Source organism: Mastomys coucha, unplaced genomic scaffold, assembly GCF_008632895.1.
Source record: "Mastomys coucha isolate ucsf_1 unplaced genomic scaffold, UCSF_Mcou_1 pScaffold6, whole genome shotgun sequence".
Lineage (NCBI taxonomy): Eukaryota > Metazoa > Chordata > Mammalia > Rodentia > Muridae > Mastomys > Mastomys coucha.
The window spans coordinates 130,978,783-130,997,556 of NW_022196912.1; the positions used below are offsets into that span (position 1 = coordinate 130,978,783).

At 40.5% G+C, this 18,774-nt stretch overlaps 1 protein-coding gene across 4 annotated transcripts in view; it reads right to left on the minus strand.

Moving 5' to 3' along the window:
- Dnah11 (dynein axonemal heavy chain 11) overlaps window positions 1–18,774 on the minus strand; it is a 328,931-nt gene that overhangs the window by 253,536 nt on the left and 56,621 nt on the right. For 3 of the 4 annotated variants that reach the window (XM_031357834.1, XM_031357836.1, XM_031357835.1), the window contains exons 1-3: window positions 2,959–3,004; window positions 1,902–2,024; window positions 1,039–1,161 (exon numbers count right to left, since the gene is read on the minus strand). In XM_031357834.1, the coding sequence (XP_031213694.1) occupies window positions 1,039–1,161; window positions 1,902–2,024; window positions 2,959–2,973 (261 nt within the window). In that variant the 5' untranslated portion in view covers window positions 2,974–3,004. Of the gene's footprint in view, window positions 1–1,038; window positions 1,162–1,901; window positions 2,025–2,958; window positions 3,118–4,894; window positions 4,979–6,245; window positions 6,405–13,168; window positions 13,256–13,354; window positions 13,472–18,774 lie in introns of those variants that run through there. The other variant, XM_031357847.1, reaches the window with a different exon arrangement.

Genomic DNA, 18,774 nt, shown 5'->3' on the forward strand with positions numbered 1-18,774 from the left:
GGAGGGGGGAGGGAGGGAAAGAGGGAGGGAGGGGGAATAGAGGGAGGGAGGTTTGCATGTAGATGTGTATGCATGTAGATCTCAAAAAGTAAAACTTCCAGTAACTTCCTCTTCCCTCTCAGGCAACTGCTATGCTCTACAGTCATCCTGTCACCGAGACTTGCAGGCAACAGTGTGACAGTCACTTCTCAACATGCTCACATTGAAATCTCAGGACTTTACTGCATAGTGACCTCTGGTTCTACTTCACTCTAAGGGCTTAATATATGTAATTCCTCTTTGAAGCAAAATCCCACCCTTGGTTTCTATGCAACATCCTGTTCCCTTATTTTCCTGTTCACAGTCTCTTGCCCTTCCCCATCTATTTTGTTGTTAAGCAAATGCAGCCTCTGTCAAGGTGCTGGGCCATGTCTCCTCTCTCTCTCTATCCAGCTCACTGGATACTGACAATGGCCTCCCAACCCTCATGCTACATCGAGCCTTTATGTTGGACTCTGGCTGAGTTTTGCCTTTACAGAGTGATGTTCACACCAAATCGGCAAAGAATTCTAGTGCTCCCAGGCTCTAGGCTTATGGCTCATCATGGTGACAGTCATTTCCTTCTCTAATATTCTCGCAAAGATCTCAAGAGATGCCCTTCTCTTTAGCTTTATAATTTAAGCCATGTCTGCTGTGTTCACACCTGTGTCTCCAGGGTTACGGTTCCTTACTTCCATGGGGAAAGAAAAGGTATATTCTCTTAGGAGTCTGTCTGTCTCTCCTTAGTCTCTTAGGAGTCAGTCTATCTATTCCTAAGTCCGCTAGAAATTCTGTCTGTCTCTTAGTCTCCTAAGAGTCTGACTGCCTCTCCTTAGTATTCTAGAGGACTTCTTTTTGTCATCTGCTTTCTGAACTACAAGTCCCCTGAGAGCAGGTGTTCATACTTCGAATGCCAAAGGATTCCACACCTGGAGTCCAGCATGAGTAGGTGCTCAGTAAACAAATGAATAGGACTTTGTATGTGATTTTGAAAAAAACTATTAAAAAAATCCATTTTACCTGGTTGTGCTCTAGAGTCTCAAAAAGCTGTTCATCGGACTTCAGCAGTGGGGTGCCTGCTCTATGGTGAGCCTCATAAGAAAATTCCAGGGCTTCCCAGGTATGCCTGACATCAGTGATAACCTAGTAATTAGAAGGACCATTAATTAAAGTGTGTCCACAGCAAATTTAGGGCTAATGTCTCAGTCACGACTTAGAATTCCAAAAAGTTTAGTATTAATATTAATATTTATAAATAAATTTTAATTATAAATTATGAATAAGTATTTATAAATGATTAAAATTAACATCAATAATGTTTCAAATGTGACTGGCTTCATTTTCTTTCTCTAGATGATTAATGGTGACAAGACTAGGCTGTAAATGTCATCACTGCAAAGGACCGAGTATCACACTAATACTCTTCTATTGGATCTGAGTTTTACATCCCTACTCCCTGAAGGGACACAAGTACGAGAAGGTTTAAAAGGTCACACCAAGGGCAGATATGAATATCTGAACATATACTAGTCAGATCTCAGGCTTAATTACCTTCCTATGTCTCAGTATCCCCTTCTATACACCAGAAATAATAATTTCTTACTATTATGATAGGCCAACTGTGTTAACTCAGCACTTAAGAGTGCTGTTTGCTGCTAAGGAAGCAATACACAGTCGGCCCTTACCCGCCTCACCAGGGCTGACCCTCCTGTTGCTGCATGTCCTAGGACTTTGAGTAATCCTGTATCCTGCCCAAGGCACTCAGTGACAGAGGAAAAACTTGAATATTTCCACACTCCCAGGTCAGTGAACTCATCCAAATGGCTTCTCTTCAGAAGCACAAGCCCAGCACCATGGCGGATTCCAGTGCCTGAGGACGGTACCTTCTCTGTGCCCAGCTCCTTCACAGCCTTATCCACAATGTCTCTCACATCGTCTTCTACCCGATGCAGCTGCAGTGACAGCAAGTCTGACAGTGTCGTGCTGTCATTTATTGAGAATCTGACCTGATGAAGAAGAAAGAGAGGCAGACTTCATTTAATGGTGGTTCCTGAAAATGTGGTAATATAGTCATTCCCTCTCAGCACACAGCTCCTGAGCCTTCATCTGCAGTCCACATCTGCAGAATCTCGGGGGCCAATCTCCATCATGTTCAAACACAGGGCTGTCTTCTGCTTCATGCCCTTCCATTTTCAACCCGTTTTCATTGCCTTTGCCTATAAAGAAGACCCCCACTCTTCATTTATTATAATCTGCTTGAAACTCCAGGAACTAGGCGGCAGCCCATTTGTCTTTTCTTTCTGAAGCACCCGTCCACAGAACATAATTTCCAATTGCTCGTGACATGACCTAGTTTCACCACTAATTTAATCCTAGTGGCTTGGTAAAAACTACCCTTACTTGTGCTGTTATTTGGGTTTATCGTGTGAAAGAACTCAACATTCATCTCTATCCTTCTCCCCACATCCCTTCACCCAGGATTTGGTTAACAAGCATTTGCTTCTTCCTATATCCTGAAGTCACCTCGTGTCCTTTACAAATGCTAAGGGGTCCAGCTAGGTGTCTGCAGAAAAACCATCTCTATTGTAGTCCTGTGAGGACAGCACTATTGGGAGGCTGTTGTCCTCTCTGGAAACAGGCAGAATTCATTCCACGATAAAAGTAAAAATAAACCCAGATTATAGAAGCGACTTTCTTGAGGTCACACATCCAGTAGGATATAAAGGGGATGAGGGAGTGAGCTTCTTGGCTGCCAGTCATTCTTTGATCCTCCGGATGAGCAGAGGGCTCCTTGGGTGCTGGGCATTCATTGTTCTAGGAACCTAACCTCATGCATATGATCCGAGGCTTCCTGAAATGTCCCACCGTACCTCAAAGGAGGCAAGCTAGGAGTGACACCTTAAGTAGTTACTACCCCGTGAAGGTGACCCCAGTACGCACCCCAATGGCCTTCATCAGCTGCTGCCAATGCCTGTCCCTGAGGGCAGGGTTCTGCAACTCTGCAATGGCTCTCAGGGAGGTCATCATGTCCTTCACAGTGCCCTCCAGCCCTGAATAAGCATCCCAGACACGGACGGCTTTGTCCAGTGACCAAATTTCCTGAAAAAATGTAAGAGAAAGGCCCAGATTCCTATACATAACAATATTACACACATAATTTATCTCCTTTGGGAGGATACATAGACCTTTCTCCATCCATGGATTAAGAAAAACAGTGAAGCTAAATAAAAGGCCAGCCTGGGTTATACACAATAAACATTTTTTTAAACTACTATTGTCTTTAAACAATAACAAAAATAAAAGAAAGAGAGAGCATTAGATCCTCTAGATCAATGGTTTCAACCTGTGGGTTATACTTCTTTGGGGATGAATGACTCTTTCATGAGGGTCACATAAGACCACTGGAAATCACAGATATGTACATTATAATTCATGGCAGTAGCAAAATTACAGTTATGCACTAGCAATGAGAATGGTTAGAGGTCAATACAACATGAGGAAGTATATTAAAAGGTCACAGCGATAATAAGGCTGAGAACCACTATTCTAGACTATGGACTACCTTAGAGAAATGCAAAGGCCTCTACTCACTCCAAATTAGGAATTTACTACGAACAAGGTGCCTAGGTTCCAGAGTTTCTTAAACAACAGAGCTAACTGATATCCCATGGAAAATCACATTCAGAAAGGTACAGGCATGCACAAAACCTTGCTTTCTCTAGTGACACAAGTAAAATCAAGTTAACGATGCTGCCCTGGAATATTTAGCTCATCTGGATGGACCCTTGAAATGCTGGTTGTTTGTATCTTTTTTCATGGAACTTAACTACTGTATGTTCTAAAGATGTTTTAAATAGTCTCCACTCAGCTTTCAACCTGGCCCAAGGAACAATGACAAAAACTCATAAAACTGGGTAAATGATTGTGCTGATTACTTTAAAAAATAAAGGCTAACAGTGGAAGTGGGGTTGTCACCAGGATCAGGATCAACATATATTTGAGTCTGGGACAATAAGAGAGAACAAGCTGGGCACAGAACTCAGCCTGAGGCAAGGACACTGCAAGGAAGGCAGAAAGCAAAGAGCCCACCTGCTCGCCCCCTCTGCCCCTTCTTCACCTGCTCGCCCCCTCTGCCCCTTCTTCACCTGCTCGCTCCCTCTGCCCCTTCTTCACCTGCTCGCCCCCTCTGCCCCCTTTCTTCCTTTCTTTATGTTGTCCAGACTTTGCTCAGGAGCCTCTGAAGCTGGTGAGTCTTCCAGCCCATCCCTGCCAGAAGGGCCCGACATTTTAAACTCTCCTTCGCTGTTGCGGCCTTTGACCTTCTCTAAGAATTTTTGCTCTCTTCAGGGCATGGGCAGCTATGAGGACTATTCAAGGCAGTAAGTTCATGGAAGCAATGCTCCGTGTATGTATAACCCTCTGGAGTAATCACCAATGGCAAAGGTCGTAATAGTTCATGCAAGTCCAGATGTGAACCCAAGAGCCAAGCCAACAGGTGCCTTCTCAGGTACAAAATACCGTGGTTGCTAAAGAAAGAAACAGAGGCTCAGCTCCTAAACTGCCCTATGCTGATGCCCTGATGCCCACAGTCTCCCTTTTTACTCTAGATGGCTGTGCAAACTGGTGGTCAGGGCCGTCTTCCATATACCCACTAGCCCTTAAAAGCATGCTCTAATATGCTTGTATCAACCCATTCACAGGAGGCAGGCCTAAGGAGATGTACAACTGACTGAGAGTGAGAAAAATACTATCTTGTATTATTCCATGTGAAGTTAATAAGGAAATAGAGCCCCATGCACCGGATAGTAAGCCGGGGAAGATGGAAGGAGAGCGCTGAGAAAGATAAATTGCTCTGCCCGGCAGTTATGCAACTTGCCTTGGCAAACCTTCTGAGCTCCAGGTCCATCTGTTCCACGTTAATCTGTCTCCACTGGGATTCAGTCCAATTATCAATGCTTCTCTGAAAATGCACAAGGAGATAAAAGTGTCAACGTTTGGTGAAAATGGGCCTACACAGCAAAATATACAAACTGGTAGCATTCAGGGACTCTCTCAGCTAGTGGAAAGACAATTTTTTAAAAATATTAACTACACTTGTCAAAACTTCCTCATCACTAAAACAAAAGAATTGTCAAAATGTGTCAGGCTTAAGGCTAAAATATCATAATATATTAATTTCTAGTAGCAGTAATAAATTCCATGTAGTCACCATCATTTCATCCTGCATAGCTTGAATAAATTGATAAGCATATTACTGAATAATAGGTTTCTAAATTCTACATGCAATATAATATAGGCTGCCACCAAAAGTCTTTATTTTTACAAAAATCTGATTAACCAGTTTTGGTCATATTTTATATATTTATTTATATTGCACATCTTGTTAATATATCTCTACATGGCTTTCAACTGACTTAAGGAGTTTATGCAGGATGTATATTTTTCAAACCCTTTATATATAACCTTTTAGTATTAATCACAAGCAAATTAAATATTTTCAGTAAGTGTCAGTTTATATACAGATCTAAAAAATGCAGACAGGGTGTCTGTGTGAGTTTGTATTCACAGCCAACCATATAGTTAACACAGATTTATATGTTAATTTTAAATTCATATTTTATGTAATACCGCCAAGGATCCGAGGTAGCCAGCTCATTATACAAGGTTTTGCTCTGAACTAAATAAAGATAGAAACAGCTGGTAGTTGAACAGATTCATTCATTAACAGAGCTCTATGGGGCTGGCGAGATGGTTCAGCTGGTAAGAGCACTGACTGCTCTTCTGAAGGTCCTGAGTTCAAATTCCAGCAACTACATGGTGGCTCACAACTACCTGTAATGAGATCTGACAAGTGTGTCAGAAGATAGCTACAGTGCACTTATATATAATAATAAATAAATCTTTGGGCCAGAGCTAGCAGGGACTGAGTGGAGTGAGTGGGGTTGACCAGAGCGAGCAGAGGTCCTAAAAATTCAATTCCCAACAACCACATGAAGGCTCACAACCATCTGTACAGCTACAGTATACTCACAGACATAAAATAAATAAATAAATCTTAAAAAAGAAAAACCAGAGATCTATGAACTTTGATCCTGGGGATAGGGGTCTGGAGTGAAATCTGATCTGGATATATGTTAAATTATAAAACCCAAATAGAGAGAATAAAGTTGCATGTTTACTCAAAATTCTTACTAAGGAAGACCATGCTGCCCAGAAATCCATCTTACCCTAACATAAATGATGACATCCCAGAGCCCTTTGAGCAGGTGGATTTCTTGGCGGCACTGCTTCATTTGTTTGTACTCCGGAAGAGCCACCTCAAAGAGCTGTGCACAGTTTTGCATCTGCTCCATCTCTTCCTCCAGAGCCTCAAGCTCCTGATTTGCCTGAGGAGAAAACACATGTGCACACTGAAGCCAGCATGCCTGGTTCTGCTACTGCAGTATTCAAACTGAGCCTCAAAAGAAAATTTAAATGAAAACTCTGCAATGTAATTATTGGTAAACTGGAGTGCAGAAGGCTTTAGATGTCTTAGTTTCGTTATGCAGGTGGGACTTTGCTCAAGGACAAGGGAAGTTCCATGTCAGGAACTAACTTTTTAAAAAAAGATATTTGTTTATTTACTTTACAAACCAATATCAGCCCTTCCTCTCCTCCCAGTATCCCCTCATGCAAGTCTTCCTCCCATTCCAACTTCCTCTTCTCCTTGATTTCTTAGTTTAACAAAACCACTACCAAAAGGAAGAAAGAAAAGAAAAGAAAGGAAGAAAGGAAGAAAGAAAGAAAGAAAGAAAGAAAGAAAGAAAGAAAGAAAGAAAGAAAGAAAGAAAGAAAGAGAAAGGAAACAGAAAAAGGAAAGGATGAAAGAAAATCCTCTATCTGTAAGTAGTCCATCAAGCTTATGATCCCAGCATGCAGGAGACTGAGATCAATGAGAGTTCAAAGCCAGCCTGGACCACAGAGTAAGACACTAGGTAGGAAGGAAGGAAGGAAGGAAGGAAAGAAGGAAGGAAGGAAGAAAGGAAGGAAGGAAGGAGGAAAAGAGGGAGGGAGGGAGGGAGGGAAGGAAGGAAGGAAGCAGGTAAGCAGGCAGGCAGGAAGGAAGGGACTTCTCCAACTTTCAAATGCCTTTGCGAATGATCAATAGTACAGGACACACTCAAGAATGCATATGCCCAAGAACATCCACAGTAAATTCATTCACACACACCTGTATTCAAATTTTACCTAATAATCGCCTTTGCCAAGGTTCACCTACTATCCTGTCACATAGAAAAAGTAATGTTTTGCATCTAACGGAAACTAGTTTGTTTTCCTCCTTTTGATGAACAACTCTTTTACTTTCTATCAACAGGACAGCGTGTTCTCAATGTGAAGACTGAAGGACACAGGAAAGCTGAAAGGAAGTGCAGCCACCCATAGTCATCTCTTTGCCCTTCCTGCTGCTGCATCAGCAACGCTCACTCCATATGCAACCTCTCTTCTTGTGCTCAGGTTGCAACTTGACACAAAGTGGCTAACTTTGCAAGCAAAGTTTTGCCTTCTCTTTCACATTTCCCTCTGTCCTCCTCCCAAGGTCCAACAACAGAATTTCTTTAGTTTTCTTCCTTTTGCTTTTTAACATTAAAAAACAATGATGGATCTTTTAATGTTCTACCAATTTTAACCCTTTTTGACAAGCAAATATTTATGTGCTTATCATGGAAATGCTTTAAAATATGCATCTTCTTAACATATGTATTCACTTTGTTTTGGGGTGTGTGGTAAGAACACCTTAATATACTCTTAGAGATTTTTAAATGCCAGAACATTGCCATTAGCCAGTTATATAGTATGTTTGTGCCTCCAAATCTATAAGAGATTCTAAGACCTTGCCTTAGGTACTCAAATCCAAGTACACTTAGTCCCCTATCTAAAATAGCACCACATTTGCATATGACCTGTGATGGTTTGTATATACTTGGCCCAGGGAATGGCACTGTTAGGAGGTATGGCCTTGTTGGAGTAGGTGTGTCACTGTGGGCATGGGCTTATGACCCTCATCCTAGCTGCCTGGAAGTCAGTCTTCCATTAGCAGCCTTCAGATGAACATGTAGAACTCTCAGCTCTGCCTGCATCTTGCCTGGCTAGATACTGTCATGCTCCCACCTCGATGATACTGGACTGAACCTCTGAACTTGTAAGTCAGCCCCAATTAAATGTTGTCCTTTATAAGACTTGCCTTGGTCATAGTGTCTGTTCATAGCAGGAAAACCCTAAGACCTGACCTGTGCATCCTCCTGTGTACTTAAAAACCCTCTAGATTATCTTTAATACCTAACAAACACAACGTGAACGAGCCACAAATAGCTACTTATTTTTTTTTCTAATCATTACTTTTTTTTCTCTTCCTGCTGACTAGTACTTATGTCACCATGATGTATTGTCAACTTGATAAGATCATAATCAACTAACTAGAAGACAAACCTCTGGGCTTGAGTTGCTAGATTGGGCTGTGGTAAAAAGACCTACCCTGAATGTGGATGGCACCATTCCATGGGCTGAATGAAAAGGAGAATATGACCTGAGTCAGCAGAATCAGCACCGCTGTGTTTGCCAATGCACCAAGACCAGCTGCCTCATACTCCTGCCAGTGTGACGGCTACTATGGACTGTCAGACTGTGAACCAAAACAAACCCCTCCTTAAATTAATCCTGCCAAGATATTTTATTACAATGATGAGAAAAACACCATGTAGACTTATTATTTCTGGAAAAAAAAAACTTCATGGAAAAGGTATGTATTTTGTGCTCAAGTTTTCTAGTCCTGTGTTAGTATGCTCTGTGGCCATGAGTTCTTTATGTACTTGTCCCCAGACCATTGGCAGTGCATTCATCACTCTGGTCATTCCTATCGAGGTCTGGTGGCAAGTGGCTCTGTTCTGAAGGGACATTTCACTTTGCTGTCTCCTTTTCTGGAGACAAAGGCTCTATGGGCACTGTGTTCAACCCAATGTTACACAATCCAGCATTCCTGGATTTTATTTCTACTCAGGATTTGGAAGGTGTTGCCAGAGGCCTCTGGTTTCTGTTGTGGCTGAGGGATGTTCTTGCCTTCTCGACACTACTAACTAATTCTGTTTGGTTTTATCTGGTCACTTTTGGCATTCTTAGGTTCACTTTGATGAAGCTAGACAGACTTTCACTTATTCCCGACTGGGATTCACTCAACTTCTTGAAGCCATGGATTCATGCTCTATCCAGTTCTTGAAAAACCTCGAACTATCTATCAATTTTGTTTATTCTGTTTTCTAGGACATAGGAGTTAGGTACATTAGCATTTCTCCCCCTTTATTTCTTCTCTGTTCCCTATTTCCTTAAATCTATTTTCTGTATCCTGAGTCATTTCTTCCAAAATAGCATGTACTTTATCTTTTTTTCCCCCCAACCATAACTAGCTCGTTTTCCTATCTACTGAGTTGTATGTCTTAGGCAACTGTGATTTCCATTTCCTTAAGTAACTGGTACTTTTCCAGATTCAACTGAACATTTTTTTTTTTTTTTTTTTTTGGTTTTTCGAGACAACTGAACATTTTTGATAGACTGAAAACTGAATGCTGTTCATTTCTTTTTCAGCGTGCTCATTTTTTTTCTTCTAGTATCTGAAGATCTTTACATGGTTCTGCATCTGGAGCTCCTGCTGACTCTCAGGTATGATGGTGACACATTGTTTACTGCTCACTGGTATCCTAGGATCTGACTAATGTTGTTTGTTGCTCCCATGAGGATGCTAGATCTTGGGACCATGTTTTCCAGAGATTTGACTTGTCTTCTATTGGGTTCTAAAAAGAGCTACTTATGGCCACTTCTGTTTCCTGGCCTTGGAAATTCCTTAATCCCTGGTCAGAATAAAGAGAACCTCTGGTGCTTCCGACAATAGGCTCATATCATAGATTCCCAGAGGATCTTATTTCCTCTTCCTTCATCTTACTCTGAGGCCTAGCAAAGGTCAACAGGAACCTCAGAGGCTCCCCATATAGGTTGTAGACTTTGGATACACTTTCTCAGATCTATCTCAGTGACCTTCAGCCTGTGACCAGCTGTTCTGATATAAGAATCTACTTGTGGCAAAGGTGTCCATCTCAAAACTGTAGGCTTCCAGTATATTCTGGTATGTTCATGAGTCCCTACAGCAACATAGCTTTGGCATCTGCTTCTACTTTCAACCTCCTTTCAAATACTCTATCTTGCTGACAAAAGGTTTCTCTCACTTCTGAGCACAGCACCAAATGTACAATTGTGCATCTGTGATGCATCCAACATCTTTTACACAAAGAGGACTTTTCACAGTCTGCATGCTCTCAAAAGCCAACACCCTTTTATCTTGAATAATTCCCCTATTTTGTGCACCCCATCTTTAGCTCTGAACAAACCCCAGCAATTTACTATGGAATCTTACACACAAAGAAAGAGTGGAAGGAAGGAAGAAAGGAAGGAAGGAAGGGAGGAAGGAAGGAAAGAGAAAAGAGATGGAGGGAAGAAGGGAGGAAGAAGGAATGAAGGACTCTATCATAGTACATCACCCGCCTTGTTCCTGGAAGGTCAGTGGCTTCCATTTGTGGGGTTAAATGACTGGAGTATAATCATCCAGTGTCACTGCAGAACAAGAATACCCATGCCTCTGGTTGAACCTCATTCTCAAAGTACTGGATTTACAAGCCAAACAAAACCACCCAGAGAATGACAAGAGGAAGGTAACTCAGCTCCATTTCTTTATTTACATGTCATACAATATCTCCTTTCCCAGGTTCCCCTCTAAAAATAAAAAATAAAATAAAATAAAAACAAAAACAAAAACAAACCCCTGTTCCCTCCCCACTCTCCTGCTCACTTCCCCACCCTCTCCTGCTTACTGGCCCTGGCATTCCCCTACAATGGGGCATAGAACTTTCACTGGGCCAAGGGCCTCTCCTCCCATTGATGACCGACTTGGCCATCCTCTGCTATACATATGCTGCTGGAGCCATTAGTCCCACCATGTGTACTCTTTGGTTGATGGTTTAGTCCCTGGGAGCTCTGAGGGTACTAGGTAGTTCATATTATTCATCCTAAGGGACTGTAAGCTCTTCAGTTCCTTGGGTCCTTTCTCTAGCTCCTTCACTGGGGACCCTGTACTCAGTCTAATGGATGGCTGTGAGCCTCTAGTTCTGTATTAGTTGGGTACTGTCAGAGCCTCTCAGGAGACAGCTATATCAGGCTCCTGTCATCCAGCACTTGCTGGCATCCACCATAGTGTCTGGATTTGATGATTGCGTATGAGAAGGATTCCCAGGTGGAGCAATCTCTGAATTGCCCTTCCTTTAGTCTCTGCTTCATAGTTTGTCTCTACAACTCCTTCCATGGGTATTTTGTTCCCTCTTTTAAGAAGGAATGAAGTGTCCACACTTTGGTCTTCCTTTTTCTTGAGTTTCTTGTGGTTTGTGGATACCTCTCACTTTTAAAGATGCAACTATAAGCTGCTACAGCATGTGTGGAAATGGTGAGATTCAATACATATCTGTCATAAATGTTTGCAGACAGCATATTGGTGAGTCAAGTAAAAAAAACAAAACAAAACAAAACAAAACATTTTTCCATCCACAATCTGTTCAAACCACCTGGAATTTAGATATAGTCTTTTAACAATCCTTTATTAACATATGCTAACTCACTCCTTTTCAATGAATATAAACTTATGTTCTTCAGCCAAATGGAAGAGAAGGCTACAGATCAGTGTTTTCTGAACAGGGTTAAAAGCAGCTAAGTTTCAATTCAAAGCCATTTGGAAAATGGGATAAGAGCTATGTCAATTTGGACACCATTCCAAGGGAAAGCATTATACCAAGCATGAAGATAGAGCCCAGAGGAGAACCCAGAAGGGTAACAGCGCCCAAAGAGAAACATTCTCACCCTCAAGGGGCCATTTTCGTACCATTTGGACTGCCAGGTTAAGATCCTGAAGTATTTTTCTAACACATAGAATCAATTCTCCCATGAATCATATGTGGATTTAAGTTAATTCTTATAATAAAGTAACTCATGAAAAACAAACAAACATTGTATGACTCAGCAATATTTACACCAGGCTTATGAGCTTTCCTGTGATTACAGCAATATTCAGTGGGTGATTGGAGGTGGTGAAGTTCATTGGTTGAACATTTACTGAGTAGTATGCAAAGGCCCTGCACCAATCTCTACACTAGAAAACACAGGAGAAAATGATCACTTTGGAAGCAGCATCAATGTTAGAATTGATAATTTCTTTAAAGTGATTTAGATAGCCAAAACTATAATCCCACTTCTGAAATGTATGAAGTGAAATCAGAAAACTATATGCTGATTTTCTTCATCTAAAAGGAGAAAGGCTGAAACTATCTCATAGATCTATAGTGGTAATTAAAATGTAATATGCTTTTAAAAGTTCTTTTTCTAATCTCCTCTTTACCTTGTGTGTGTGTGCATGTGTGTGTGTATGTGAACCTGTCCATCAGCACACACGCATTTGTCTGCTCATATGTTTATTAGAAATTGAACTCAAGGGCTGGTGAGATGGCTCAGCAGGTAAGAGAACTGACTGTTCTTCCAAAGGTCCTGAGTTCAAATCCCAGCAACCACATGGTGGCTCACAACCACCCGTAATGAGATCTGATGCCCTCCTCTGGTGTGTCTGAAGACAGCAACAGTGTACTTACATATAATAATAAATAAATCTTTACAAAAAAACAAAAGAAAGAAAAGAAAGAAATTGAACTCAAGGCCTCCCCAAGAAATTAGGTAAGCTCCCTCTATACCAATCTATAGCCACATTCTACCTTTTCATTTTGAGATTAGATATAACCAACTTATTCAGACCAGCCTTAAAGTCACTCTGTATCTATATGAGCCTTGGATTTTGTGATCCTGCCTCAGTCTCACAAACAGCCAGGATTCTAGGCCTGTGCCACCAAGGCTGGCTTGATAGCATTCTTGGCATATGGTAGGAGTTCACACTGTTCTCTGTGTCATTTTCACTTGTGTGATTATGGTGGTATTTGGAGGAAACACAATTTAAAATAATCTGATGTAGGAAAAAGAAAACTCCATTTCTAGTATGGCTACTGTCATGCACATGATACAGGTGAAGATGAATTACCTTATCAAGCAGTGAGTATGGATTCTCTGCCTTAAACCCAAGAGGGGCGTAGCGCCTGAATTTCTCTCTGAATTCTGCTTGCTTTTCCTGATCAGGGCACAAAAGTGAATATCAATCAGATAACTTTAATTATCATTGTCAAGCTTTCCTTAAAATAAACAAACACAAACCCAGTAACCAACTCACATCAAACAAAGTACATTTTTTCCGTATAAGAGTGACCTCTGCATTTTGGAGTGGCGAGACCTCATGTCTGACCATGGCTGCAATCTTCTTGGTGGTTTCCCATCTTTCAGGTAATTCCTGTGCAAAGATGCAATGGACATTACTTCAGTTCCTGAAACAACTCAACCATATAAGGTCAAAAATTCTTATTTCTTTAATCTGATCCAGGACTGCTTTTAGAAATAAGCTGTGTAAGTAAAACAAGACTATAGTGCAGTGATAAAAGGGGGTTAGAGTCAGGGTATCTCCCTTAGTTACCAGAGTTGCTTTCCTGTTAGAATTGGCAAAAATCTTTCAAAAATACTTCTCCAAATCACTCTACTGTTATGGGAATAAAATTAACTAGTTTGGGGGAAGGGGGTTGCTCAGTCAGTGAAGTGCTTGCTGGGCAAGCTGCTGAGTTCTGATTTTTAGCTAGTTATGACAACATGGACCTGTAATCCTGGGAGTTTGCAAGGGGGAGGTCCCTAAGATTAGGAGAATTCCTGGGGCTTGCTAGCTAGCTAGCTAAATAACTGAACTTTAGCTTCAGTGAGAGACCGTCTCTCAAAAAATGTAATTAAGGAAAATATGCATCATTAAAATGTGACTTCCACATGCATGTGAAAAGATATGCAGATGTGTACCCACACATATATATATATATACATATATACATGCATGTGAAAAGATATGCAGATGTGTACCCAAACATATACATATACAAGATATACAAGTGTACACACACATATACATACATACACATATACACATACATACATACACACACATACATACATACATACACATACACACACATACACATACATACACACACACATACACATGCATGCATGTACACTGGGCATAAGTTTACTGGTTTCTAAAAACCAAAAACGTAAGTCAGGTATCTTTAGCAATTTAGTAAGTTTATTTTAAAAAATTAACAACAACAAAAAAAATCTTGCTTTGAAACTTTGGTTTATGTAGGGAAAAGCTACAGTATGACTCTGTTTTTTTCCTCTTATGACTTACAGGGTATGAGCTGGCTCATGATGGTGAGCTTTAGCATTAAAGTTTTTCCATGTTTGGCAAGGAGTAATTTTTGGAGGAATTTAGGATGCAAAGGGGAAGGGAAGGTCAATCCCTACTTGATGCTAAACAAAACCAGCATAAACAGTTGAGGTACCACCTCCACTTTGCCTTCCCTGCCTACAGTGCAAACAGGTAAAAAGCAAGTGACTTTTTCTTTTTTTCTGAAGAGCCATGATGTGTAGTTGCCATGGAGAAGCATGCCTGTGTCTGAACTTGTTTTGTTATACAAAGCCACACACCATGACATGGACATTACTTGTTGAGCTGAACTGTAAAATTCAAAGGCTCTACAAACTACTTTGAAACCCTCTGATGAACAATCTGTTAACTGTAGATTATGAGGAAGGCACTGTGCTAGGTACATGCAGAACATTTGAGGACATCCAGAGGTTACACACTTTAATTAGCATAGAGACTCTAAAAGAAAATGAAAAAAAGGCATGGACAGAGCTACTTCAGATGGCACACTGTACTAATGTTCCTTAGCAAGCCAACCAGTCAAAGGTAAACACAGTTATAAAGCAATATAGTGTCCTGACAGGAATCCCTCCAACTCAGGGACCAACAGATTTGTGATCTAAAACATGTTGCCTATCTTTTGCTTCCCCTCATCAAAATCCTGCATCATGTGGTTCTATGTCCTATCCTTAGCATGATGTTGTTTGCCTATAATCCCAATGACTCAGGAGATAGAGGCCAGGAATGGGGATGAAATAAATTCACGATGAACCTTAGCAACATAGCAAGTTAGAGGTTCAACTGGTGTATGTGTGGCCATATCTCAAACAGTAACAAGTATACAACCCAAATTCAGTATTGCTCAGCATCTCATCAGAAGCCATGGCCAGGAAGCTAAGGGAGGTTACAGGGACAGCTCAGGCTCTTCACCTTCCCTAAACATGGCAGACCTGCCATGGGTTTGGAGATTCTAAAGAACCTTTAACTTGATACAAATACATTTTCTTAAAAACAGAAAGATCAGATAGTTTCAAAAGTCTAATGGAGAGGAACAAACTCAGGAAGGAGGTAAGTGAATGTGAAGCACAATGGATGAGGGCTGGGAGAGATGGGGTTGATAAGACCTGTGATTAGAACCTCAGTGTTACTTCAGAGTAGATTTTAGGCAGGGTATGAGGAGGAATGAGGTAGACTAAGCAGTTATTATCTACTGTTATCTGGGTTGGGAGATAATAAGGACTGGATTAAAATGAGAACAGAAATGCCAGGGAGAGAACAGACTGAAGGAGTGCGGCAAGTAGAGACCTACTGCATATAGAAGCCTACAGCACATAGAGGCCTACTGCACATAGAGGCCTGCTGCACATAAAGCTTTACTGCATATACAGGCCTACTGCACATAGAGGACTATTGCTCATACAGGCCTACTGCACATAGAGCTTTACAGCACAGAGGCATCCTTTCTGGAGGTAAAGGCCCATGATCTTGGAATGACACTGAAACTCTCAGGAACACAGGCATATTAGATAGATAGATAGATAGATAGATAGATAGATAGATAGATAGATAGATAGATAGATAGATAGATAGACATGTAGATAGATAGCGATAGACAGACATATAGATAGATAGATAGGGTAGATAGATAAGAGAGAGAGAAAGAGAAAGACAGAGAGAGACAGAGAGAAGTCCCAAACTGATCAAGTTATTCAGTTAAAGTTATACCTCAACTTATCTTCTCCTAATTAGCCTATCAGTAGCCTGCTTCTGTAACACTGAAAGTCTAATATTTTCAATATAATCAAATGTTGAGGGAGTCAAATGTTCATAAATTCACACCAAAAATCCTGGAGGAAATGGATAATTCCTCTCATTGATGAATTATGTCATAACTGGCTTCTCTGTGAAATACATGGCAAGGTCCAAGATCTGACTCAAAGAACACCTAAAATCATCTTTTAAGAAGGATTACTGGGGCAGTGAGATAGGTTAGAGGATAAAGTGTCACCACAGGACCCACATGGTAGAGGTAGAGAACCAAATTGTGAAAGTTGTCCTCTGACCTCCAAATATGCACTATCCCCCAATGTATATTGGAGGAAAAAAATGTGAAAACTAAGTAAATGCAATGATCTTTGTAGCAGATGCTACTGTAGTTATTTTGTCTTTCCCCATTGTTCTGCAACTGTCTGCTCAGTTTGCCACCTTGCCAAATCTAGCACCTTAAGAATAGTTTCATATAATACAGAATGATTCAATACACAGTAGCTCTCTGTACCCTTTCTGGTCAGAGAGCACTTGTAATAATGCATTGTTGCATTTTATCCTGTTTAAAAATATATGTAGTTATATATGTATGTATATAGTTATATGTGTATATAGTTATATATAATATAATATATATACTATACATATACATATATATACATATATATGTATATGTACATATATACATATATGTACATATACATATATATACATGTACATATACATATATATACATATATATGTGTATATATATACATATATATATATATATATATATATAGAGAGAGAGAGAGAGAGAGAGAGAGAGAGAGAGAGGACCTCAGTGTTACTACAGAGTAGACTGTAGGCAGGGTATGAGAAGGAATGAGGTAGACTAAGCACCACCACTGGTGGTGTCATATACATATACATACATATATGACATATACATACATATATGACATATACATATACATATATATATATATGACACCACCAGTGTGAAAACCAATCTAGCAATTCTTCAAAAAGTCATGAATAAAACTACCATATGACCCAGCAAGTCTACTCCTATGAACACACCAGACAGAAGTGAAAACAGATATTCAAACATCCATGCATCGATGTTTGAAGTAAAAACAACTCACACTAACAAAGGTGGAGTTACTAGTGTGCACATAGAGATCTACTGCACATGGGGACCTACTACACATAGAGGACTTATACCCATGAGCAGAGGGGTGTAAACAGTGCAGTATAGGCTTACAATGTAATGTCATTTAGCCAGAAAAAGGGACAAAATATTGATAATGTTACAAAGTGAGTAGGCTTCAAGAACATTACATCATGTGAAATCAAATACCACAGGCTTTGCCTTGTATGACCTAGAATAAATAAATCCACAGAGAAAAGGATTGCTATGGGTTGAAGAATGGGGCTTGGCTCAGGGAAGAGAACAACTGTGACACTGAGCAGAAGTGATGATTATACCGTGCTATATGATACCAAATCCCACTTAAATGTACACTCAAAATACTACTTTTATGTTAGCTTAGTTTTCAAGTTCTTCTGAATAAGAAAGAAATAATCAAAATAAGTTGGAAATATCAAAAACAGACCAACAAAACAATAATATGAAGCAGAAAAACCTCACATGAAATATTTTAATGAAAAGGAAATGGACTTCAAGTATTACCTAGTTTGGTAAGGCAGATAGATGAGAGCCAATTTCACAGTATTGAAAACCAGGATTTGTAGCTGGAGATATAACTCAGTGCATGTGAGAGCTTGCTGGGCAAGCATAAGGACCCAGGTCCATACTCTAACACCCATTTAAAAATCTATGAGTGGTATTCGCATAGTGTAAGCCCATAGCTGTGGGGGGCAGAGGCAGGGGCTTAGGGGAGTTTGTTGGCTGTCAGTCTAGCTCTGGGTTTAGTGAAAGACCAGATCTCAGGGGACTAATAGAAAGAACAGGACACCCAATGCCCTCCTCTGGTTTCTGCACACATAGACACTCCCATGTACACACAAATCTGAACTTGAGTTGTATGCTCTGACCACTACTAAACTAGATGAACAGAACTCAATGCAAGTTCTGGCTGATGTACCCACTGGCGACATTTACAAAAGTCATCATAAGCCCACCCCACTCAACCATCTACAGAACTCCAATATGCACAGCAGCAGAGGCTCAACTGTAAGGTTTTTCTTTTGCTCATAAATTCAGTTAAAATTAAACAGAATTTGCTCATACACTGGCACACACTAGTCACCAAATGTTTCCAGAGCACGGGCAGTGTGAAACAGAAATTTAACTGGAAAACAGAGATTTCACCATCCAGACTAGACTCAATTTTTTTATTCTTTATCATGTCTGTGCCATATTTTCAAGCCTAGGATGCTTCTCAGATTGCAGGCAACTGGGGAAGCAGAAGAGTAAGGATATCGTTGATCTGTACACAAAAAAATGATGATAATACTAGGAGGTTGTCAACCACCTAGTTACCAGGATGACAGTGCCACAATAGAAGAGAAGATCATTCTTATGAAGCACACAGAGATGAATGTTGTCTGGCTTTATACCTCTCTGACCTGGAAAA